General features: G+C 39.5%; 1 protein-coding gene across 1 annotated transcript; it reads right to left on the bottom strand.

Moving 5' to 3' along the window:
- Window positions 1-584: 584 nt before the first annotated feature.
- On the bottom strand, window positions 585-26,086 carry MCHR2 (melanin concentrating hormone receptor 2). Its single transcript, XM_047101658.1, has 5 exons — window positions 25,905-26,086; window positions 16,655-16,864; window positions 9,159-9,353; window positions 6,652-6,771; window positions 585-900 (listed from the first exon to the last, which is right to left on the bottom strand). The coding sequence occupies exons 1-5, from the start codon at window positions 26,084-26,086 to the stop codon at window positions 585-587; spliced, it is 1,023 nt and encodes a 340-aa protein (XP_046957614.1).
- Between the last annotated feature and the right edge of the window lie 722 nt (window positions 26,087-26,808).

Raw genomic sequence — 26,808 nt, 5'->3', positions numbered from 1 at the left:
CCTTTCTGAGCCTAAGTAAATTGGGTTGATACTTACCTCATGGGTTTGTTACATGTAACCTTACATATTGCATATGTTCAATACATGGTAACTGTTATGCTAACAGATGGAGCTGATTATTGAAGGCATTAGATTGAATCATATGAAATTTTGTAGATAAAAAATGGCCAAATTTAAGACTTCATGATAAGGTTTTCCCCTCCTAGGAATCTCAAGAGCACTATTGCTGTGAAGCCAAAGTATGGATGGCAAGGCCAGATTCCTTGGTGAATTTTCAGTCAATAGTCATGGCCCTTTTATCAGTGACTAGTTTATAATATGCTGAAGTAACACCCATAACCATGGAGCTCAGGGATCTTAGACTATCCCTTTCTATACTCCCAACGTGAACAAATATTTTACATCTTACTAAAGTTAGCATTTTAAACTCATTGCATTTGAATGGTTACACTTCCATTCCATGCTACTGAGAGTCACAAATACACAGGAAGGATGGACATAAGCACACTGTTTCACCTGCTCTTTCTAATAATACCAATAACATAGACAAGCCTATCTAGACTTTTGGTGATACGTGTGCTCTCCTAAAAGCTGGATTTCAAGGTATTTTCTATATTGTTGATTTCCTTCTCAGTCACTCTCCTTTGCACTTGAGGCAGGCGTTTCCGGAAATTTCCACTCAGCACGATGTAGAGAAAAGGATTAATGCTGCTGCTGGCATAGCTGAAACAGATGGAGAGATAATAACCCACATGGAAAGCCAGCGTGGGCTGCTCCATCTGTAAGTTCACCAGTTGTATCACGTGATAGGGAGCAGCACTTAAGATAAAGACTGCCACCAGCACCAGCACCATCTTTGTCAGCTTCATCACTCGTTGCTTTGGAACACTGGGATTATAACTACAAAGGAAGCATTAGGATAGACAGAACATAAACAACCATAGAAATTATGGGGCAATGATTTCCTAAGCTTTCATTAACAGAGATGTCATGCAGTTACCATGAGCCCCCTGATGTGTTGTGATGAGAAGAACTGATCTTTCCCCAAAACACATAACTACAGTCTAATTGTGATACAATATCAGGCAAGTCCAGATTGGGAACATTCTATGGGATACCTGACCAGTACTCCTTAATACCCTCAAGGTCATGAAAAACAAGGAAAGAGCAGGAAACTCTCATAGACTAGAGGAGACTGGGGAGACATGACAACTAAATGCAATGTGGTATTCTGCATTGAATCCTGGACCAGAAAGAGGCTTTAATGAAAAAACTGGAGAAATCCAATTAAGGGTAGAGTTTAGTTAGTAGTAATGTACCAATGACATTTTCTTTGCTTGGACAAATGCATCATGGCAGGGTAGTATATTCATGGAGGAACGAAGTGAGGACTGTATAGGAACTCTGTACTATTTATGGAACTTTTCTATTAATTTAAAATTATTCCAGATAAAATTTGAAACTTCCCAAGTTTTATCATGTTATATTTAGATATTTAATAGAAATGTCCCAGGGACGTAGTTGAAGCAGATGAAAAAGCCCAGGGAATGATTAAAAAAAAAGCACGGCAACTGAAAGTCTTTGTAAGATAATGATTCTTCTGCAGCTTATCTGAGTAGGCACCATCATTCCTCTAATTATTTGCATTTTGAGGGGTAATTGGACAGTATGAGATTTGTTTCATAAGATGCTCTTTGCATTTCTGAGGAAAGTGCTGGGAACAAAGTGATCTGTTTTGGAGAATGGTCTTAAAAGGGCTCAAGCATCCTCTCCAACTGTCAGTGTCTTAATACTCCATGTGATTCCATTTCAACTGTCTTCCCAGCTCAGCTGCCTGTGATACATTTAGAAGCTAAATTATTTTTCCATAACTGTGGCTGCTTCCCTTTCCCATTCTAAATGGGAATGCAACATTACCAGAGAATTTCAGGAAGCTAAGCGGGAAAAAATGTCATGGGTCAATAAAACACCTAAACCTTTGGCACCAGAGTTTGCCACATATTTTGACTGATGGTTAAATTGATCGCCTATTTGACTTCCAGGGAAGATGGTGGGTTAGGAGAATCCTAAACTCACCTCATCTCACAGATGCACCTAGATAACACCCATATCAGTTGTAAATAACCCAGAAAATGACCCAAAACCTGGCAGAACAGACTCTACATAGTTAATCATAGAGAAGAGGCCACATCAAAAATGGTAGGAAGGGCAAAGGTGTGGTCAGGAGCAAAACTGACATGTAAGGCTGTCCACAGGAGGGCAGGAAGCTGCAAACATGAAGAAGGCAGAAGAGCAGAGCCTACACTAGACATCCTAGGCAGGGGGGATCTGAACTGGGAAGACGAATCTCCACAACATTTGGATTTAAAAACAGAGGGGCTTAACTTCACAAGTTTTTACAATCAGTGAGGCTTAATACCTGGAACTTTAAAAATCAGCAGGCTCATCTCTGGGAGAGTTAAAGGGCGGAAGGAAACTGAGTTCCCACCCCTAAAGAGACAGCACAACCACAGTCCCTTGTAGATACAGCACAGAAGCAGCAGTTTGAAAAATATCTGTGATTTATTTATTAATCTCAGAACATGTACTGGAGGGGCAGAAATCATTAGGAGACTTATCCAAGAATAAAAGAGCATGGACACCTGGGGAACCAGCATGAACACTCTCTACCTAGCTTGCCAAAAGTGTACCCCACCCCCACGTTCTCCTGCAGACCTGCCTCCTCCAATATGCCTTTGGCTGGAACCCATCCAAAGCACTGCCACAAGCTTGGCAGTGTGTAAGCAGCCCTGACAGTGGCCAGCGTCAGTCCAAAATGACTCCTGTCTGGGGTGCCCGAGTGGCTCAGTCGGTTAAGTGTCTGACTTCGGTTCAGGTCATGGTCTTGTGGTTCGTGAGTTCTAGCCCAGTATCAGGCTCTGTGCTGACAGCTTAAAGCCTGGAGCCAGCTTTGGATTCTGTGTCTCCTTCTTTCTCTGTCCCTTGACCCCTCACACTCTGTCTCTCTGTCTTCAAAAAAAAAAAACATTAAAAAATAAAACAAAAACAAAAACAAAGTGACTCTGTCCTGGAGAGAGAAGAAGATAACCACACACAGAAGTTTCACTGTGGCTCCAGCAGTGGACTGGGGGCAGACATCTGGTCTGACTATAGTCCCTGACCACCAATGAAAGCTTCTCAGGAGACAACACAGGGAGAGTCCCCTGTAGTTTGATGTTATTGCATCTCTGGCAGATGCATGGTCTGACCCAACTCAAGCCCACAATAGCCCCATACTGATCCATTAACAATACAGGACCCAACTCTGCCCACCACCGACAGAGAGCCATTGCAAATGACTGGACTGAAGTCAAATGCAGTTCAGCCATAATAGTAGGGCACATGCAACACACATAGGAGACGCCCGTGAAGCAGCAGATTCTGATGAACAGAGAACATTGCACTGCAGGGCACTATAGAACCCCTTCTTCATTAGGACATCACTTTCAAAAGCAGGAGATGTAGCTGATTTCCCCAACACATAGAAATAGACATAGAGTGCTAGACAAGATGAGAATCAGAGGAATAGATCTCAAATGAAGGAACAGGACAAAATCACAGCAAGAGAGCCAAATGAAATGGAGATAAGCAATATGCCTGATAGAGAATTTAAAGTAATGGTTATAAAGATACTCACTGGACTTGAGAAATTACTGAAATTAAAAAAAAAACAGTAGAGGGAATTAATAGCAGAATAAAGATATTTGTGCTACCAAAGTGAGTATAAAATAGTAGAATAGAGGAAACAGAATAATGGATCAGTGATCAGGAAGATGGAATAATAGAAAGCAATCAAGCTTAATAGGAGAGAGAGAGAGAAAAAGAATAATAAAAAATGAGAATAGATTAAGGGAACTCAACGACACAGTCAAGCATACAAATAACGTTTGTATTAACAGGGATCCCAGAAAGAGAAGAGAGAGAAATGGGGGCAGAAAATTTATTTAAGAGACAATAGCTGAAAATTTCTCTAATCTGAGGAAGGAAACAGACATCCAGATATAGGAGGCACAGAGGGCTCCCAACAAAATCAACCCAAGGAGATCCACACCAAGACACATAATGATTAAAATGGCAAAAACAGTGATAAAGAGAGAATTTTAAAAGCAGCAAGAGAAAAGAAAACATTTACATATAAGGAAAGTGCCATAAGGCTATCAGTTGATTTTTTAGCAGAAACCTTGCAGGCAAGAAAGGAGTGGCATGATATATCCAAAGTGCTGAAAGAAAAAGCCCCCGCAACCAAGAATGTTCTGTCCAGTGAGGCTATCATTCAGAGTAGAAGGAGAGATAAAGCATATCTCAAACAAAAGTTAAAGAAATTCATCACCTGTAAACCAACCTCATAAGAAATATTAAAGGGGATTCTTTGAGTGGAAAGGAAAAACTGAAAGTAGGAGTAAGAAAAGTAGAAAGCAGAAAGGCAGAAAAAATAAGTATATCTATAAAAATCAGCCCAGGGATACACAAAATAAAAGAATGTAAATTATAACACCATATACCTAAAATACTGGGGAGGTGGGAGTAAAAATTTAGTGCTTTTAGAATGGGTTCAAACTTAAGTGACCATCAACTTAATATAGACTGCTATATGCGTAACATGTTATATATAAACTGATGATAACCACAAATCAAAGACCCGTAATAGATGTGCAAAATTTAAAAAAGAAAGGAATCCAAGTACATCATTAAAGAAAGCCATCAAACCATGAGAGAAGAGAGCAAGAGAAGAAAGGAACAAAGAAGTACAAAAACAACCATAAAATTAGAAAATGACAGTAAGTACATACCTATCAATAATTACTTTGGATGTAAGTGGACTAAATGCTCCAAAGATAGGGTGACTGAATGGATAAATAAGTAACACCCATCTATATGTTGCATAGAAGAGACTCATTTCATTTCTACAGACACATGCAGATTGAAAGTGAAGGGATGGAAAAACATTTACCTTGCAAATGAAAGTACAAAGAAAGCTGGGGTAGCATTATTTATATCAGACAAAATAGACTTTAAAACAAAGACTGTAACTAGACACAAACAAGGACATTACATAATCATAAAGGGAACAATCCAATAAGATATAACAATTGTTAATATTTATGCACCCAACATCGAAGCACCCAAATACATAAAGCAACTATTAACAGACATAAAGGAAGTAATTGATTGGAATACACTGATAGAGGACTTTAACACCCTACTTACATCAATGGGTAGATCAGATAGAAAATCAACAAGGAAATAGTGGCTTTAAATGACATACTGGACCAGATGGAACTAAGATATATTCAGAACATTCCATTTTAAAAGAGTGGAAAACACATTCTTTTCAAGTGCACATGGAACATTCTCCAGAATAGGCCATAAAACAAGTTTCAACAAATTCAAAAAGATCAAAGTCATATCATACATCTTTTTCTAACCATATACTTATGAAACTAGAAATCAACCATAAGAAAAAACCTGGAAAGAGCTCAAATACATGGAGGTTAAATAACATGCTACTAAATAATGAGTGGGTCAATCAAGAAATCAAACAGGAAATAAAAAAATGTGGACACAAATAAAAATGATAACACAGTGGTCCCAAATCTTTGGGATACTAGGGCACTCAGCCAGTTAAGCATCTGTCTTTTGGTTTTGGCCCCAGGTCATGATCTCACAGTTTGTGATGATCACAGTTTGTGATCTCACAGTTTGTGAGCCCCATATCAGGCCCCAAGCTGACAGTGAAAGAGCCTGCTTGGGATTCTCTCCCTCTCTCTCTGTCTCTATCCCACTTTCTCTTTCTCTCTCTGTCTCTCAAACAAGTAAACGTTTTTTTTTTAAAGGGGGAAAAAAAAACCCCAAGACTTTTAAATATAGAGAACAAACTGTTGGTTGCCAGAGAGGATGTGGGTGGGGGGATGGGTGAAATAGGATTAAGAGGGGGTGATGTGTGGGAGATCTAGTGATCTTGTCTTTCCAAAATACAGTAATCTATTCTAAAGACAAAATTTAATATTTGTCTTAAAATCCAACATGTTATGTGTTCACTGACTTATTTAACTTGATATAGACAGTTTCAAGTAGAAAATAATTTAGATTTATTCATACAGTTTTACTGACAACTATTTTTAAAGTTTCTTCCCAAGTCTATTGTCTTAAGGTAAATCTTTGGTTTTATTCAGTCCTAATTAATCTCGTCCTAAATATTCAAGTATTAATGAGATTCTTTTCCTCCAAATTAAAAAATTAAGCACAAAATTAGAAAGTTATACACGGCATCTAGGATATTTACATATGTACACAACTCTTCAAAGTGTACAAACGAAACATTTAAGTAACGTTGATAACAAATATAAGAATATTCTTTTAATAGTATATTGAGTTCTGTTTAGATTTTTATGAAACTATAACATTAGTATTGCAAGATTTATCACTGGGAGGTCCTCAAATAGCTGCTTCAGAACATATCTTATTTCAGAAAATGCCTCATATAAACATTAATGCCCGTATGTCTAAATGTGGTATGTTTCAAGTGATTGTTGTTTAAATTTCTGTTGTGGATGTCTTAGGATCTCTGAATTGTTCTTTCAACAAATAAAACAAAATAGGGTAAATACTTACCATCTGGCATCCTTATTCTGTTGGTACATCTCCCAAGTATAGCATAAAATTAAAATATAGCATACCAAAATCAAAGGCAGAGGGAAAAAAAAAGTTGTTATTGTCAAATAAAGTGTATACCTGTAAAATGAGAGAGAGAGAAGACATGGCTGTTACATTCACATTGCCAGGAACTGGCTTTTACAGTTTATGAGGCATGGTTTTCTAATTTCTCAGGGCTCAGGATAAAAGTCTTTGGGGGAAAAGTTAAAGATCTTGGCTGCTTTTATGTAGAGAAGTCTTGCTCTTCATTATTTGCCAACAATGGTGCTCATCTGTTCTCTAGCCAAGCCCAGCACTACTGAGTACAAACAGGTGAGAATACATATTATTACCATTATCTTTAGTGTTATCTACAACAATACGGAACAGCAAGTAGCATTTATTATATAGTATATGCTGATCTGAGTACTTGACATATTTTAATCCATTGAATCTGTTCAATGCCTGATTACAATTGCCATTAGTATTCTCCTGTTACAGAAGAGCAAACTAAGGCACAGAGGGGTTAAGTGGCTTGCCTGAGGGTATCCAGCTAGTAAGTAGGAGAGGTGGGATTTGAATCCACAAGAGAGTTGAGTTGCACAGCCCACCATTGTAATCAAGACCCCCGATGGCCTCTCAAAGGGCCTGTTGTGAAATGAGCCAGTCTTTTCCTTGAGATCCCCTGGGGAAAATTCTCAGGTAAGCCAATTCCATTTTTGCATGGATTCCAGGTATCCTCCTGCCTGGAAGAAGCTTGGTGTTGGTGAAAGAAGGCAGCCCACACTGGGTGGGTGTGCACAGGGTGTCGCAGGGAGAGCACCTGGGAGCAGAGGGACACTGAAAGCCACACATTGGTTCCAGTCTCAGTTCACCATAAGAACTTAATTCTGGGGAGTAACAACAGAGGCTAGAACCTCAGGATTGCCCTTATGATAACCAACCAAAACCAGCAGATGCAGCTGCTGGTGCAAAACAGTCAGTCATTATTATTTCTTTGACACAGGCTGAGTCTTCTAGACATCTCAGGTTGTGCTGCTCTGTTAGACAGGTTGGGGTTCATATTAATAATCTGTCAGCCACCAGTGATTAAATACCATTTCACCTTTAGATTGGCAGATGGTTTTTGTCTGTGAGTGCTGCCAGTGCTGGTGGGAGAAAATAATGAATTAACAATCACTCCTACTGATGTTGTGGTCCTCTGGAGATTTTTGTTACTGGATTTGTAGCCTTGCAAGGGCCTCTACCTCCATCCCTCTTGGGCTGTGACTACATGATGCAGAAATGACTCACCTATTTGACAAGTGGTAGATGGGAAAAAGGAATCTTCCAAATTGACTGGAGATAATGTATGTGAAAAGCACCTAGCATAATACGTAGCCTGTAGTAGGCGGTCAAAAAATTTTAGTCATAGACTCCAAGGATATATTCAAAATTTCGAACAAAAATTTTTGACTTAATTTTTCTTTTCAAATTAAAATGTGAGAAATAAGCTGTATTGGCTGCCTTGTTAGTTACCCAGAGCTGCTGTAACAAATGACTGGGTGGCTTAAAGCAACAGAAAGTTATTGTCTCAGTTGTGGAGGTAGAAGTTAAGGGGCACCTGGGTGGCTCAGTCAATTAAGTGTCCAACTCTTCATTTTAGCTCATGGCATGATCTCACGGTTGTGAGATCAAACCTCAAGTTGGGGTCTGCTGAGCGTAGAGCCTGCTTGGGATTCTCTTTTTTCCTCTCTCCCCAACTCTCTCTCTCTCTCAAAAAAAAAAAAGTATGAAATTAAGATGTTGGCAGGGTTGGGTTTTTTTTGGAGGCTCTGAGGAAGAATCTATGCCATGCCTCTCTGGTAGTTTCTGGCAATCCTTGGTGTTATTTCCCTTGTAGACACATCACTCCAATCCCTGCCTCTGTCTTCACAGGCTCTCTCCTCTCTGTGTCTCTTCAAACCTCACTCTCCTTCTGAGGACACCAATCACTGGATTTAAGGCACACTCGAATCCAGTATGACCTCATTTAACTTGATGATATCTGCAAAGACCCTATTTCTAAATAAGGTCACATTCATAGGTACTAAGAATTAGGACTTGAATATATCTTTTGGGAGGGAGGGCAAACTTAAACCAAACTCCAGTGGCACACTGTTAAGGTTGGAATCTTGGTAACGCCTAGACCCTTTTGGAAATTTTGCCCCTCCCTTGATTTTTGCATTCCTGCTGTGTCTGGTTGCCATGGATCTTTAAAATCCATATTTAAATATACTTGTGTCCACTGAGGCTACATAATTAAACTCCAAATCTTTTTCTAAAGGTTACCCTCTCCTTAAAATCAGGCTACCAACTTGATTGTGGAAAGCAGAAAGCGAAGCGGGGAGACTGCCCCTTAGAGGATCCCCAAGGACACTGTGTGCAGCTGCCCACGTGTTGACAAGGAGGATGAAGCACTTCACAACTTAATTCAACTCTATTTTTCTTAAGTTTTAACAACCTACCGGAGTACATCGTCAGGGGATGTTAAATCAAAAGCACAACTCTCCACGCCGTCTTTAAATTTGATGACCTTCGAGTAGACCCAGACAGGCAATGCCAGAATAAAGGAAGCTGCCCAAAGGCCCAAATTGATGCGGATGGTCTTGTACCTCGTTCTCCAACTTGTAAGTCGAAATGGTTGGACGAGAGCCAAGTACCTGCAAAGCCAGTTAAGAAGGGTTTGGGAACAATCAATAAAACGCTGAGCTGCCAGGATGAAAGGTTCATGACAAGAGTAAATTATTAGTATTATTATCTTCCCTGAAGCACACCTCTATCAGGGTAAAAGAAAGTTCTATTTTTTAAGAGCTGGCTGGTACCTGTAGAGAAAACAACTCTTGACCCTGCAAGTCTGAATAAACCACTCACTGAAATAGCTGTCACTTCCCCGAACACACTGATAATGGTAAAATTCTGCCCTGTGCAAACTCTGTCTTTACAAAAGTGCTTCCCATGTAGGCTGGGTTCTGGGAAACTTTGCTTCTGAGCGGGGATTTCCTCCAGGAGAGAGGGGCCTTCTTCCCAGTAGGATTTACTGACACGGAGGCAGGAAGGAGGCAAGTGCACTGGCTGGTAGGAGAGTCCCCAGGCAGGATGAGGTTCTGGCCCATGGGGACAGACATTCTGCCCAGATGACTTTCCAGTGGGGGCCCCAGGCTCTTGGAAAGCAGTCCATGGGAATCACAGTGAGGATAAACCAACATGACTAGTGCAGACAATGCAGATTTCCAGGAATTTAGGCTGCAGGCCAAAGAGGGGAAATGGGCTAATTTCATGGGGAAGAGGTTTTCTTTCTTTTCTTTTTCCCCCCCATTTTTAATTCAGCATAATCATTAATGAAGCTTGAAGTCCTGACATATTAAATATATTTGGTTCTCCAGCAAGTCCAAGAATGTTTCAGAGCCAACTGAAAGCTAAAAGGTGAGAAACAGCCTAGACCCAGAAGGAAGGTTATCTGTGAAAGCACAGTTTTGCTGGAGGTGGGGGTGTTGGAAGGGAGTATCCATACACATCAAATAAATGTAAAACATGTTTTGGTGGTTATTTAATTTTTGTAGAGCTACTTAAGATTTCTAAAAATAAAAAAAATTGCTTGTCCCCTGTTCTTTCAATTTTGCATGAGAGGCAGAACGTTTTAAGGGACACTTAGTTAAGGGACCCCTTGGCATTCAGGGAGACGTTTGTGGCCCAGGGTACCCCAGCTGCTCCTATCCTGCACATTGCACCTTCATTACCTGTGGCTGAGGAGAGAAGGACCCCTCCCTCCCTTGTGTACAACCACGAGGTAGTGATTGTACAGCAGCCCAACCATCATTTTGTCTGGGATGAAAGGATAATGGAGTCATGGCATCAATAGATAAGGGAATCTTCTCTGGTTATATCTTCACCCCAACACCCTCCTTCTCCCACCTGAAAACCCCTCACTGGTTTTCCATCTCCTTTCAGATAAAATTCAGAATTCTTACCATTATTTGCCAAGTCTTTCTTCACCTGGCCCTGCCTGTCACTCAGGCTGCAGCTTGTTCCAGTCTCACTATGGCCTTCCTTTAAGCTCTCTCCCCTTTCAAGGCCAGGTGCATGCTGTCTTACTTGCCTGGCAGAATCTCCCTCTGTTTCCTCTTGCTCTTCCTTTGAGTCTCCATTTAATAGTCTGTGTCTCGGAGCGCCTGGGTGGCTCAGTCGGTTGAGTGTCTGTCTTCGGCTCAGGTCGTGGTCTCATGGTCTGTGGGTCTGTGGGTTTGAGCCCACATCCGGCTCTGTGTTGACAGCTCAGAGCCTGGAGCCTGCTTCAGATTTTGTCTCCCTCTCTCTCTGCCTCTCCCCAGCTTGTGTTCTTTCTCTCTCTCAATAATAAAGAAATAAACTTAAAATATTATTTAAAAAAATAGTCTGTGTGTCTCAGAGAAGCCTCCCTTGACTACTTACTCTATACAAGGGCCCATGACTATAAATGTAGATGGTGGGGGAACTCTGCTTTTCTTTCCTAGTATGTATCACTGTGTGGAAATACACATTTGCTGTGTGACTCTTCACTTAATGTCTGTCTACATCTCGGGAATGGAAGCCCCAGGAAAGCAGGAACCTTGACTATTAGTTTAATGCTCTTGTATCATTTGTATCCAGCATAGTTCCTGACCTATGGTCATACTCAATAAATATTTGTTGAATGGGGGATTTGGCTCCTGCTTACTGACTTTTGATGTTCTAGAGAATATATTTACAAAAGTAGCCATCTATGAGAGTTTAGGCAGCTTTCATCTGGAGGTATATACATTTAATATTTTGGATGTTTACAAAATTTTTTTTGTATTGATTTTTTAATGTATCTCTCTTTTTTTTATGAAATTTTTCTGTCACATTGGTTTGCATGAAACACCCAGTGCTCATCCCAACAGGTGCCCTCCTCAATGCCCATCACCCACTTTTCCCTCCCTCCCAACTTCCATCAACTCTCAGTTTATTCTCAGTTTTTAAGAGTCTCTTATGGTTTGCCTCCCTCCCTCTCTGTAACTTTTTTTCCCCCTTTCCCTCCCCTATGGTCTTCTGTTAAGTTTCTCAGGATCCACATAAGAGTGAAAACATACGGTATCTTTCTTTCTCTGTATGACTTGTTTCACTTAGCATAACACTCTCCATTTCCATCCATGTTGCTACAAAAGGCCATATTTCATTCTTTCTCATTGCCAAGTAGTATTCCACTGTGTATATAAACCACAATTGCTTTATCCATTCATCAGTTGACAGACATTTTAGGCTCTTTCCATAATTTGGCTATTGTTGAAAGTGCTGCTATAAACATTGGGGTAGAGGTGCTCATATGCATCAGCACTCCTGTAACCCTTGGGTAAATTCCTAGCAGAGCTTTGCTGGGTCATAGGGTAGATCTATTTTTAATTTTTTGAGGAACCTCCACACTGTTTTCCAGAGTGGCTGCACCAGTTTGCACTCCCACCAACAGTGCAAGAGTGTTCCTGTTTCTCCACATCCTCTCCAGCATCTGTAGTCTCCTGATTTGTTCATTTTAGCCACTCTGACTGGCGTGAGGTGGTATCTCAGTGTGGTTTTGATTTGTATTTCCCCGATGAGGAGTGACGCTGAGCATCTTTTCATGTTCCTCTTGGCTATCTGGATGTCTTCTTTAGAGAAGTGTCTATTCATGTCTTCTGCCCATTTCTTCACTGGATTATTTGTTTTTCGAGTGTGGAGTTTGGTGAGTTCTTTATAGATTTTTGGTACTAGTCCTTTGTCCGTTATGTCATTTGCAAATATCTTTTCCCATTCCATTGGTTGCCTTTTAATTTTGTTGATTGTTTCCTTTGCCATGCAGAAGTTTTTTTTTTATCTTCATGAGGTCCCAATAGTTCATTTTTGCTTTTAATTCCCTTGCCTTTGGGGATATGTCGAGTGAGAAATTGCTGCAGCTGAGGTCAGAGGTTTTTCCTGCTTTCTCCTCTAGGGTTTTGATGGTTTCCTGTCTCACATTCAGGTCCTTTATCCATTTTGAGTTTATTTTTGTGAATGGTGTAAGAAAGTGGTCTAGTTTCATCTGCATGTTGCTGTCCAGTTCTCTCAGCACCATTTGTTAAAGAGCCGGTCTTTTTTCCATTGGATGTTCTTTCCTGCTTTGTCAAAGATTAGTTGGCCATACGTTTGTGGGTCTAGTTCTGGGGTCTCTATTCTATTCCATTGGTCTATGTGTCTGTTTTTGTGCCATTACCATGCTGTCTTGATGATGACAGCTTTGTAGTAGAGGCTAACGTCTGGGATTGTGATGCCTCCCACTTTTGTCTTCCTTCTTCAATATTACTTTGGCTATTCGGGGTCTTTTGTGGTTCCATAAAAATTTTAGGATTGCTTGTTATAGCTTTGAGAAGAATGCTGGTGCAATTTTGATTGGGATTGCATTGAATGTGTAGATAGCTTTGGGTAGTATTGACATTTTAACAATATCCCTGATGAATATGGATGCAAAAATTCTCAATAAGATACTAACAAATCGAATTCAACACCATATAAAAAGAATTATTCACCATGATCAAGTGGGATTCATTCCTGGGCTGCAGGGCTGGTTGAATATTCGCAAATCAATCAATGTGATACATCACATTAATAAAAGAAAAGACAAGAATCATATGATCCTGTCAATCGATGCAGAAAAAGCATTTGACAAAATTCAGCATTCTTTCTTAATAAAAACCCTCAAGAAAGTTGGGTTAGAAGGAACATACTTAAACATCCTAAAAGGCATTTATGAAAAGACCACAGCTAATATCATCCTCAATGGGGAAAAACAGAGCTTTTTCCCTGAGATCAGGAACACGACAGGGATGTCCACTCTCACCGCTGTTGTTTCACAGAGTGTTGGAAGTTCTAGCATCAGCAATCAGACAACAAAAGGAAATCAAAGGCATCAAAATTGGCAAAGATGAAGTCAAGCTTTCACTTTTTGAAGATGACGTGATATTATACATGGAAAACAGGATAGAGTCCACCAAAAGTCTGCTAGAATTGATACATGAATTCAGCACAGTCACAGGATACAAAATTAATGTACAGAAATCAGTTTCATTCTTATATACTAATAATGAAGCAACAGAAAGACAAATAAGGAAACTGATCCCATTCACAATTGCACCAAGAATCATAAAATATCTAGGAATAAACCTAATCAAAGATGTAAAAGATCTGTATGCTGAAAACTATAGAAAGTTTATGAAGGAAATTGAAGAAGATATAAAGAAATGGAAAAAAATTCTGTGCTCATGGATTGGAAGAATAAATATGGGTATTGTTTGGAGGTAGGAACCTACTATTGAAATATTCCACACACCTGTAGTTATTATTAATCAGAGAAAGAAGGAGAGAAATTTTCAAATGCATTTTAAATTTCTGATCTGTTAAATTGGCAATGCTTGAATGGCTTAAATGTTCCCTGCTTGCATGTACATATGTATGTGCTTTCTCTCTCTCTCAAAAAATAAATAAACATTTAAAATGACTTAAATGTGTAAGTGATAAGGCTTACTCTTGGCACTGACATGGCCAATGCCATGGTTATGGCCTTGCAAAGAAAACTCCATTTCTGTTTTACAAAATCTCAGATTTTGTTGAAGTTTTATGCATTTAGTACAGTTGGAACTGTAAGAAATGCCAAGAAGGAAAAGGTTCAGTTTTACAGACTCTTAATTTCTCTCTGGCCATGTAATCTCTAGAGTGAGGACAGAGAGAAGGATAAGTATTGAAGTGCCTTACTTCTAAAATAAAATTTTAGCATACTGTGTCCATTAAACTAAAAAAGTGACATTAAGGGGTGCCTGGTGGCTCGGTCAGTTTAGTGTCAACTCTTGGTTTTGGCTTAGGTCATGATCTCATGGTCATGAAATTGAGCCCCATGTTGGGCTCTGTGCTGAGCATGGAGCCTGCTTGGGATTGTCTTTCTCTCTCTCTCTCTGCCCCTCACCACTTGCTCTCTCTCTCTCTCACTCTCTAAGTAAACATTAAAAAAAGAATGAAAAAATTAAAAAGTGACATTCATATATATGACACACATGCACATGTACACATACACTCACAGAATAGAACCGGTGAACATTAGGGAATGTATACAGTTGGTCTGTTTCAGTGCAGACCACGTCCATTCACTTTATTTGCAGTAAGAGGTTTACAGAAGAGGTACAATTTCCTTTCTTTAAAGAAAAACTCCTGCCTTCAGGGTACAGGGTATGAATAAGCTTTTATTATCTCTGAGAATGGGATTATGATTGGTAATACCTGTGCTTATGACTGGTAATACCTGTGCTTTAGATTGCTTTCTTTCAGTGGGCCTGTCCTCTGCTGAGCCCTCACCCTGTGTTGGAACACCGGCCAAGCTCACCAGGCTTTACCTAAGACATTGTCAGCAATGGCTGGCATCAGATGAACCAAACAGACCTACAATGATTTTTAAATGTGCTGTTAATTATAAATTGAGAAGCACAGTCTATATTTTGAGAATTCTTTTGCAGAAAAGCAGTAGGATATAAAAAATGCATTAAACATCACCATCATTATTCATGTCTGAATAATGATCCACTGAATGATTTCTATGAACCTCACTATTCCTTTGTTTTTTCATTTGAAAAACTGATCATCACGTCCTCACCCCAAAGACACACATGGAGTGGAAAAAGAGGCAGAGCTCAGGAAGAGGTCCTGGAAGGACCCAGGGAAATTTAACATAGCACTCAAGACTGACAGTCATTCATTTGTCAGTATTTTTTGAGCACCTATATGCCAGGCACTGTCACATAGACACTTGGGATTTATTAGTGATCAAAGACCCTGACTTCATGGAATTTACATTTGAGGGGTAGGGGAAACTGAACAATAAACAGTACACACACACATCCAAACAAAAAGCAAATTATACTATATAATATATTGGAAACAAAGGAGAAAGAAAAAGTAGATCAGAGCAAGAGGGGGTCAAGTATGCTGGGTTGGGGTTGGTATGGGAAGAAGATGGATGGAGATTTTAAGTGAGTTGTTCTCTGAGACCATACCTGTTTTGCATGTTACTGTATCTTTAGGGCTTGTTTCTATTTGGGGAATGTTGCTAAGACCTAGTCTGGAGGTCCTTGCATCTAGATAATGCAGGGACATCCTAGCTTGCCTGCTTCCTGAAGAGGTCAGATGATAAAGTTGTTATGAGCCATCTGCCATCTCTAGAGACAGCTTGGAACTGGGCTCCACCACTCCCTGGCTCCATAAGTACTCACCATCACTGTCATTTCCTCGAATAACATTAGCTTATATGGTTGGTGAATACGGCTATGGTACATTCCAGGTCACAGTCTAATGCATTTCTAATGATGTTAATTAAATATCAGCATTTGTGTTAACTCATATAATGATGAGTGTAAAAGGTGTAAAATATGGTCTTCCCGGTACTGCAATGTCTCTTCATAGCTATCCAGGAGCCCAAATTTACTTCCCAGATTCCTTCAAACTGCCAAGTGATAACAAGAGTCTGTGAGACATTGAACATACCAAAAATAGCCCTGGACAGAGAGTAAGGAGACATACTTCAGTTCTCAGTTCTGCCATTGACTTCCTGTGTGCCTTCAGAACATACCCTCACTTCTTGGGGCCTCAGTTTCCTTAATGCAAGAATGATGGGGGACACTCATTCTTGTCTCTAACATTTCATTATTTCAAGATATCTTTATCTTGCAGTGAATTAGAAATAATACTGAAGTAAAGAATGAATAGGAAAAAGATTTTAGTGTTTTAAAATTTCCATTAAAAATATAATTCTATGAAAGTTGGAAAAAATATTCTGAAGTCCTACAATGAAGTAAGCAAAGTAAGAGGAACTTTGCTGTTACAAACCAGCAGATGTTGCTTAAACTGGGATAAACATGGGAAAGCACAAGCACTTCTGAATTATGTTAAGCCATTTCAGAGTTTCATCACTTACCTGTCCACACTCATTACAGTCATGATGGAAGTACAGGCAAACTGGTTGCAAGTATCCAGGGATGTGATAATGGTGCAGAGAGGCCCCCCAAACACCCACTCTCCTCCCCGTGCCCACTGATGAATAAGAAAAGGCATTCCAATGATGTGGACCAGATCAGCCACAGCCAGGTTGCAGATATAAATGTCAGGAATAGTTTTTTTCCTGGACCTGAAAGAAAAGCAGGGAAACTGAGGATTGATATTGAAATTATGCACCTTGTTCAATTTATGCCACCTGTTACAAATTTTTAATTGTCTAAATGAATTTTAAAAGAAATTAAAGGAAAACCTACACAAATTCATGTATGAATGTCTAGTCTTGTGTGTACTTAAACATTTTGAACTATATACCTGATAACTTTCTGTGGTGGCTTAAAGATATGTCCACAAATTCTTTGATACTGCTTTCAAAAGATGGAGCCTAATCATCTCCTTTTGAGTGTGGTTAAACTTAGTAACCAACTGTTCACAAATGGAATATGGTGGAAATGACAATGTGTGACATAAGAGCATACAGGCATTATAGGCCTTCTCCTTGCTCTCTCTTGGATCACTTTCTGGGGTAGCCAGCTACCATCTTGGGAGGATACTCAAGCAACTCTGGAGAGATCCACATGGAGAGGAACTGAGGCCCCCTGCCTACAACCAGCATCAGTCTTCCAGGTATGTGAGTAGGCTACTTTGGAAGTAGATGCTTCAGCTCCCACCAAGATGACTGTTGCCTTGGAGAACAGCTAACTGCAACTTTATGAGAAACCCTGAGCCAGAGCCACCCAGCTAAGCTGCTTCTGGATTCTTGACCCTTGAAACTGTGTGGGATAAAAAATGTTGATTGTTTCAAACCACTAAGTTTTGGGGGGTAATTTCTACATAGAAACAAATTATACCAGTTCCAAGCTCCATCAGGCAAAAGGCTTACTCCTTACTTATCCCTGCCACCAAAAACAGCTGAACAGGGAAAATAAGTGGTTTGCATTATACAATGCATTTTTCCCCACTGAAGCTTAAGTCATATACTAACAGATCATTGTTAAAAAGTTTCAACCATTACTTAGAAATATTCCAATAATATCTAACCCAATGGCAAAGACTATGAATTAAGATCATGAAATCCAGACAGTGTGGAGAAGAAATCTGAAGAGTAAACTGTTAGAGGGCATGGAGAATAATCTCATGACCCCTGCTGGGGGGAGTGCATTCGATGCTGTCTAGATGTGGCTCTCTTCTCTGTAGGCAAAAGAATTTTCTAAGGGCAGAAATTTAAATTTAAAATTTAGTTGGTTCCATGGGACATCTGGGTGGCTCAGTCAGTTAAGGCTCTGACTCTTGATTTTGGCTCAGGTCATGATCTCACAGTTCATGAGATGGAGCCCCATATCGGACTCCAAGCTGATGACGCAAGAGCCTGCTTGGGATTCTCTCTCCCTCTCTCTGCCCCTCCCATATGTGTGTGCATTCTCTTGCTCTCAAAATAAATAAAATAAACATTGAAAAAATTCATTTGGTCCCTATCTTCAAGGCGTTAGGACATTCAGTAATAAAAAGGTAACATCTTTATTTGGGAGATGCTATTCATTACTTCAACGAAGATTTTATTGAGCACCAATTATGTATCAGGCATCATATTGTGCTCTGGGGCTGCAAAGCTAAATAATCTATAAACTCTAACATCAAGGAGCTTGTAGTCTAGATGTGTATAAATAAAGATCACTGCAGTGTGGTGAGAGAAAGCTAGAGCAAGCGCAAGGAGCACACAAAAGGGGCCCCTGCACCCTCCCCTGGAGACAGTCAAAGCAGATTTCTTGGCAGAAGTGGCATCTGAACTGAGGACAAATAAGACTGTACAGAGCACATAAAAATTAGCCCTAAGATTATGCCACAATTGCTAGTTCACTCTGAATACACGGCTTTGCTCTGTGGTTTGGAAGCTAATGTGTGTCTTTATTATCCATGAGCTGAAAATTCTACAGCCTGTGAACTTTATTTCTAAGCCATAAAATCCTTGTGTGAAACAAATCAGAGAGGATGCTTTCTCCAGATCCTGGCAAGCACACACTGTGTGGGAAGTTACTGCCATCGAATACTTACTCAGCAACCACACTTCGGGCATGGTTGATGACACTATAAAGCATGTTGGTTCCCTGTCCCCAGCAGGTTGGTGACTCATATCAGAAAGATCCAGAATGAGAAGAGATTTGAGGAAAAGATGTCAACCAAAAGATCAGCCAAGTGACTGTCCTTGGTCTCTCATCCTCTGTCCTCACCAGGCCACTGGCAGTGGGAGATGGGGAGGGGACAGGGGAGGAGAATAGCTCCCAGAGGTCAGGTAGAAAGAGTTCCACATTAAAAAAACAAAAAACAAAGCAAAACACCATAAAATCCCCCATAAATTTTAGCCTATAAACAGATGTTATTTCCACTTGAATTAGGATATAAACTCTAAGTGGTTGCTTAGGGTCTAATTGCAGCAATTAGATTCACAGCCCTGGCTCTTCTCTAGACAGGTACCCATCATCAACTGATAATGAATTATGTTAGTACCATTGTGGAGGACAGTGCAAGCCATTAAGTGGCAATTAAAATGAATTAAATAAAGTGTTTCTAGGTGATATTCTGTATAGAAAAGGAGAATTCTGAAGCAAATGATGATCTGGGCAAAAGATGATAGATAGGGCAATAAAAATAACACATATTATATTTATCATTGCTTTCTGTGGTAAGAGTGACAGCATAGAAATTTTAAAAAAATTAAGGAGAAATTTTAAAATTTCTACCTATACAACTTGCATTCTTTTTTTTAGGTCTAATTCATCTCCAGATTTTCTGTTGCCAGACTTCATTAAATTTCTCTCATGACTCAAACATTTAAAATAAAAAATGTAGACTAGTGATCCTTTTAGCTAACATGTTTTCCATATGGTTAACATGGCCGTATCTAATGCTCACTAATTTGGAGAATGATAAAATAAATTATGGTATTGCACAGTACCTTACAATAAATTATGTAGTTGTTACAAATCATAGTTTGTGAGAATATTTAATCAAACGGGAAACATACTGATTAAGTAAAAAAGTCCCAATTATGTATATAGCATACATTTATTTAACATTTAAATAATTTATTTCAACATTTGTTTAGAAATATGCTGGAATCATGCCAAGTGATTACAATGATTATCTACTGGATAATAGTAGTATAACTATTATTTGTGTTTAAACAGTAGTATGACTGTTAATAACATGTTTACATTTTATGGTCATAAATAACAACATATGCTATGGATTAAATAAAACACATAACACCACACATGCGGGAGGCTGCTTTGCTGATCAACTCGCTTTCAGATCCTTTTCCCACTCTTCTCCAGCTTTGTTCCTAGGTGTCCTAGCCAACTGGCTTTTGGTTGGTTTTGGCCAGTAGGAAGCACTGTTGGAGGGAAATTGGAGGGTGGGAGGAGAGGAGGGGTCAAGGCATTTTCTTATCCTTTTAAGCTATTGGCATCTCTGGCAGTGGGTGCACATCTTCCATGGCTCCATCTTCCTCCTATAGCCTCAATTCCATGATCCCAGATCCCTTTATGGCTACAGCTCCCACGAGGCAGTCTAGATTCCTGGGGTCTATAAAACTACCTATTTTCTTTTCTCCATCCAGCTCAGGGCTGGGAGAGGGGTGGTGGTGTTAGGGTGGGAGATGGTGGTAGGACATGGTAGAAGCTTCCTGATTTTTAAAAATTTTATTTTAAAATGTTTATTTATTTTGAGAGAGAGTAAGAGCTAGCAGGGGAAGGGCAGAGAGAGAGAGAGAGAGAGAGAGAGAGAGAGAGAGAATCCAAGCAGGTTCCATGCTGTCAGTGCAGAGCCTGACTCAGGGCTTGGTTCCAGGACCCTGGGATCATGACCTAAGCCGAAATCAAGAGTTGGATGCTCAACTGACTGAGCCACCCAGGTATCCCCAAAGGTTCCTGCTTTTGTGTATCTTTGGGTTGATGTCTGACATTTGACTCTAGTTGAATTAAATCCCACTTGTGGAAAAACCCCAATGGATTAGTAGTGATTTTGTGAAGCACTGTGATGAGAAGAATTCTGAATCTTTGCACGGTCACTACTTACGGGACAGATTTGTGCACAGATTAGAGATGACTGGTATGGATGGGAGAGTTTGGAATGGGAGAGTAGAATGACATACTTGCCAATGCTGCTCTAGATACATAGTGGGATACAGTTGAAAGAGAACCTAACTGGCAATTCCATTTTCATTTCTATGCCCTCCTTATGTCCTAGGAAAAGACATTCAATTCCTTTAGATTCCAGAGTTTTCTTGGCTCATTGGACCATTGCAATGAGGCTCTTCCAACAACTTTCCACGTCGGGTGAACAGATGTGGCTGAAAGGTTCTATAGCATCTGAAATATAGGATATGTGTGCAGCAAGAGGATGGTTAACTCCAACAAGAACTTACATATGGCTGACACTCTGAGAATGGCTGAGGGCTGGGTCAGAGGGAACCAGTAGTTATGATTTAAGCTGGGTAGAAAAAATGAAGGGGTCTTATTCTAACTTTTTAATCTTCCTGTCTGTTTTAGCAACTGGTATTCCACCATTAGATCATTTGTGTTCCTGGGGCACCTGGGTGGCTCAGTGGGTTGAGCGTCAGACTTTGGCTCAGGTCATGATGTCTTGTGAGTTTGAACCCTACATTGGGCTCACTGCTGTCATTGTAGAGCCTGCTTTGGATCCTCTGTCCCCCTTCTCTCTTTGCCCCTTCCCCACTCATGTGCATGTGCTCTTGCTCTCTCTCAAAAATAAATAAACATTAAAAAAAGAGTATTAGATTCTTAATATTGCTTCAGGTTAATGTACTGACCCTCTTGTAATCTCTGTATAAAATGTAGATACCACTGGGAGGGCTAAAAGTAAGGTGTTTCAGAATTCATGGTTTAGTGTGAATTCATTGACTTGACAGTGTCAGGGAATGACAGAACAAGGACTTTTTATTTATCAGGAAACAGGGCATCCCTTGGAGAGTCTCTGTCAGTAGACTGTCAGTCGACAGGTGAAAGATGTGTTCAGGAGGTGGGGGTAGGGATCTGATGGAGAAGAACATCCTCCCCTTTATGGAAGTAGCTTCCCAGGGCCCACTATGACTGTGGAGCAGAGTTGTGTAATGGGATTGTGTAACTAGTCTCCCACTGAAGAATAAAAGGGGGAAATGATTGTGTTATAATTGGCCCAGTTTCCCTCCTACATTTTCTAATCTGGCTTTCTTTTGACCTGCTGTGAATTTAAAGTGTGACCAACTAATAATGATCTGGCTTCACTACTTTATAGTCACCTTCCTAATGCACAATTTGCTTCTTACTCTTTAAAATGGCCACATAGAACCTCTTATTCTGGAAACTCCATATTTCTTAAACTTATTTTTTTTCTTATATGTTTTTAGTCTTCCTTTGGCAAAGTCAGAAGTTAGTTCATTTCTTGTTTCCTAGTATCACTAATGATCTTACTGACTTTCAGTTCTGTTCATCCTCTTCTGATACAAATATTCATCGTAAATGGAACTTCTCCTTATTTTTAGTGTAATCTTAATATTTTAATTAAGCCACCCATCTGTTAAGAAGGTAACAAATAAAAGATCATGGCAAGGCATGATGAAAATATTAATACAAATTGCCTTAAAATTTTTAGAGAGCAATTTTCCAAAAACAAAGTGTTAGATAAATTCCAAGCCAAAAAAAAATTAAAATTAATTTACTTTCAAATGATTTTTGAAAGACTAATACATTTTTGGACAGCAATTTACAATGAAAAATATTAAAGTCCTAGTAATAAAAATTAAAATTAAGTTGCTCCCAAATTTTTTTTGAAAGATTAAAAGATTCATCTTAAAAGCTCCATTAACGTATCTTCTCACATATTATCTATAAAATGGTAATGATAAGAAGAAAGGACAGATTTTTCACAACCATTGCAAATAAATTGGTCAGTATGATGGCTCAGGTTTTCTTTTTTTTTTCCAGTTAAATGATTACTTGCTTTATGTTGAGAATCTGTTTCCAGGAATTATAGCTCAAGTACTGACTTTTAGAAGAGTTCACATTCCACATTTATTCTTTTTTCCAGCTTTGTCTCCAGCTAAGTAGATAAGATCAGGCCATTGTCTATTGGTGTAATTAGAGGGGAACAAAGAATTTTTTCCAGCCCCAAATATCTCTTCAACAGCTTGTCACAGGGCCTGAAATCTAACACTGAAGAGTCTCTGCATATAAAAATTGCCTGTAAAAAATGCAACCATTTCTGTAGGGCCAACACATGATAACTTGATTTCTCACCAGTGGGGCTCTATGGATGTGAGACATCCTATATGTATCTCCGGGAGAAGACAGTAAAGATCCTGAGGGGTATGAGGGAAGATGGAAGGAGAAGTGGGCAGGAGCAACAGGCAAACAGGGGAGAGCAAGAAACATTCCCGTTTCTGACTATAAACTCTCTACTTGGCACTATTGCTTCCTTGATGCTTCCGGAGAATATCTGATTACTTCTGTTTTCCTTCCTGGAACTTAATATTTGAAGCATCTTTTTTTTTTTTTTTTCACTTGATTGTTTTTAATGTCTTGTATTATTTTTCAAATTATTTTATGTGTTTAAATCTTAGCTTTTCTACTAGTCTTTGAACTTTTTAGAGTCAGATGCTACCGCATTTCTTTGGTATTTGTATAACACTTAGTGCTGGGTTTGCAATAGGTATTAGCAATATGTATTGAGTTGAACTACTTACAGCACTTAAAAAAATATTTTAAAATGCTTGATGTTCACAAATGGCTTTACAGGATGCAATAAGAAATGCTTGAATTCATTAAGAGTAGAATGCTAATATACCAAATAAATCTTCAATTATGGATGGTGTAAATACCGTTGATGTGCTACACTTAACTGCAGAGATAATGACAATAAAAATTTGAGAGGTGCCTGGGTGGCTCCGTTGGTAAACATCTGACCCTTGATTTCGGCTCAGGTCATGATCTTGCACTTCATGAGTTCAAGCCCTGTGTCAGGCTCCACACTGCTGACAGAGCCGAACCTGCTTGGGATTCTCTCTGTCTCCCTCTCTCTCTGTCCCTTCCCTACTTGCACTCTCTCTCTCACTCTCTCTCTCTCAAAATAAGTAAATAGAGTTAAAAAAAAAAAAGGCAATCATTAAAAAAAATTTGCAAGTGGGCTGGCTGATAGGAAGCCACCTGGGGAATGTGACCAGTTATGAACTTTCTCCGGAATGGTGAAAGTCATCTGCATCACCATCCTCTGGGTTGCTTTTGCTCTTAATTGATTCTGTGATTCTTCTATGTACATAGTAAATCCAACCATCTTCCTAGTTTTGATGACTTGTTTATTTGTTTTCATTTATTTTTTAATATTTATTCGTTTTTGAAAGAGAGACAGAGCGCGAGCAGGGGAGGGGCAGAGAGAGAGGAAGATAGAATCCACAGCAGACTCCAGGCTTTGAGCTGTCAGCATAGAGCCCAGTGGAGCTCAAACTCACAAGCCTCGAGATCATGACCTGAGCTGAAGTTGGATGCTCAATGGACTGAGCCACCCAGCAGCCCCTTTTTGTTTTTATTTTTATATATATTTATAGCACCCAAGTTGGGGAGAGGGGCAGAGGGAGAGAGAGAGAGAATCTTAAACAGGTCCACACTCAGCATGGAACCCGACACGGCGCTCCATTCATGGCCCTGGGAACATGGCCTGAGCCAAAATCAAGAGTCAGATGCTCAACTAACTGAGCCACCCAGGCTCCTCTGTTTGTTTTTATTAATGTGGAGAAAATAACCTAGAATTTGGAATCCGAGTTCATGGGAATTCTGAATCTTGGGATCTGAGTTCAATGCCAGGACTGTCATTAACTGTGTGATGCTGGGCAAGTTATTTTCTCTCCTAAGTCTCTTTGCCTAAATGGGTATAGTAATTGTACTGCTATTTTGGATTAAGTGGGTTTACAACTGTGCTTTGTAAGTGTAATATGCTACACAAAAGATTGGTGTAATTATGTGTTAATATGCTGAAAACACTATTATTAAGTGGTACTCTCAAAAGTGTTTTCTTATATAGAAACATGGACAATTTTTTTTATGATGGTTATAAGCATGATTGGAGACCAGGATAATTACATTTAACATCTTATATTGATTAAAAGAAGTAAAACTTAAATGTGAAAATAATCAGGATAGCAAAAATATCAAGTAGTGATGGGGCACATGTACACTAACTCCGAATCCATGTGTCAAAACCCATAGGAAATAGGTAACCTATTCCTATTTTCCAGGCTGAACCTTATGCCCTGGGTTTGAGAGGAACAAGGAAATTACCTGAAGGAGGTGGGAGATGAGAAGCAAAGGCAGGAGGTACTAGGGAGCAGATGTCTCTCAGTTTGGCCTACATGGGGGTAGTCTACGCTGAAGGGAAGAGCCTACCATCTATGACTGCCTGAATCTTTGGGTGATCAGGGAGAGTATCTCTCTTGCTCAAATGAGTGAAATAGAGTCTCTTTCATCAACCGACCAGGGCAACTTGTTAGGATAACTCTTATTGCCAGAAAATAGAATGGTTGCATTGAAGTTTTATTCCATGCCTGGGCTCCACCTCTAGAGATTCTGAATTAGTTAGTCTAGGATGAAACTATGTATTGAAGTTTTTTTTTTTAAGTTTATTTATTTTGAGAGAGGGAGGGAATGAGGGAGAGAGAGAGAGAGAGAGAGAGAGAAAGAGAGGGAGAATGAGCAGGGGAGGGTCAGAGAGAGAGAGAATCCCAAGCAGGCTCCATGATGTCAGCATGGAGCCCGACATGGGGATTGAACCCATGAACCAGGAGATCATGATCTGAGCTGAAACCGAGTCAGATGCTTAACTGACTGAGGCACCCAGGCGCCCCTGTATTAAGATTTTTAAAAGCTCCTCAGGTGATCTGATATGGTGCTAAGATTGAGAAAATTCCCTAACCCAGCAGGAAGCATTGGCTTAGGCCTTTTCATTTTGAGTTTTACAACTCAGATGTTACTTAATACATGATGAAAATATCTGTAGAGTCCTGTTTAATTATCTTAACCAAATATTTCCAAACCAATTTCATTAAGAAAAATCCTATAGAGGGAAAGAGATTCATTTAGGGAGTATAGAATGTGCCTAAATTACAGAAAAGAATAAGAAGATCTTACCTTATTATAGTGAATACAATGAGGATGTTGCCAACCAGCCCCAGTGAACAGATAACCCCAATCATAGAAGGGAGGATAATTGTATCCACAATGCTGAGGGTTTGATAAGCAGTCTCTTTATTGCAGGATTTGTTCAAAAGTTCAGCAGAGGTGTTCCAACAGGATGAGTAAAGTGAATTCATTGTTCATGAATTTCCAGTGGTTAAACCTGTGAAGGAATAGGATGTGATTTATTTAATGAATTGTTGAGGCAGTTCTGTGAACACAGCTTTTCTTTAACTTAATTTAAAAAAATTTATTGGGGCCTTCTTTGCAACAAGAATTGATGCACCATAAGATTTCAGGTGAATATTACTACTCCCTGTCCATAATGGCCTCACAGATTACCAGAGGGGATATGTAAATAGGAAATTACAGAACAGTGTACTGTGATAGTATGCATATGTTATCATGCCTTATTGTGGTGCATTCTTTGAACATTGCTGATATTTACTCAGTATTCCCTGGTACTGGTTGTTTACAGCTGGTATCTGTTCTTATTGGTCTGTGTATCTACTCGTATTGGCTAGAACCCCTGCAATACTTAAGTTGTTAAATACATCGTCTCTGCAATAAAGTGCATGGGGAACACCAACTCTGATTATTTATGAATGGAATGCAATAAGACTTACTGAGATGATTCTTGGACTATCTGAAAGGATGAATAAGAGTTAGCTCAGTAAGGGACAATGTAGGAAGGGAAAGTACTGTAGCTAGTAGGGGATGATGTCTCAAGTCTGAGAGTTTCAAGTGTTGGTGAGGATTTGGAGCCCAGAAAAAACCCCTGCTGGTGGGAGTGTAAATTGATATACCACTGTGGAACACGGGGAGGCATTATTTATTACAGTTGAATAGAATACATATT

This window comes from Lynx rufus, unplaced genomic scaffold, assembly GCF_022079265.1.
Source record: "Lynx rufus isolate CCGP_SWC_20201006 ecotype Redwood Valley unplaced genomic scaffold, mLynRuf1.p SCAF_6, whole genome shotgun sequence".
Taxonomy (NCBI): domain Eukaryota; kingdom Metazoa; phylum Chordata; class Mammalia; order Carnivora; family Felidae; genus Lynx; species Lynx rufus.
This window is presented reverse-complemented; position numbering and strand designations above follow the sequence as displayed.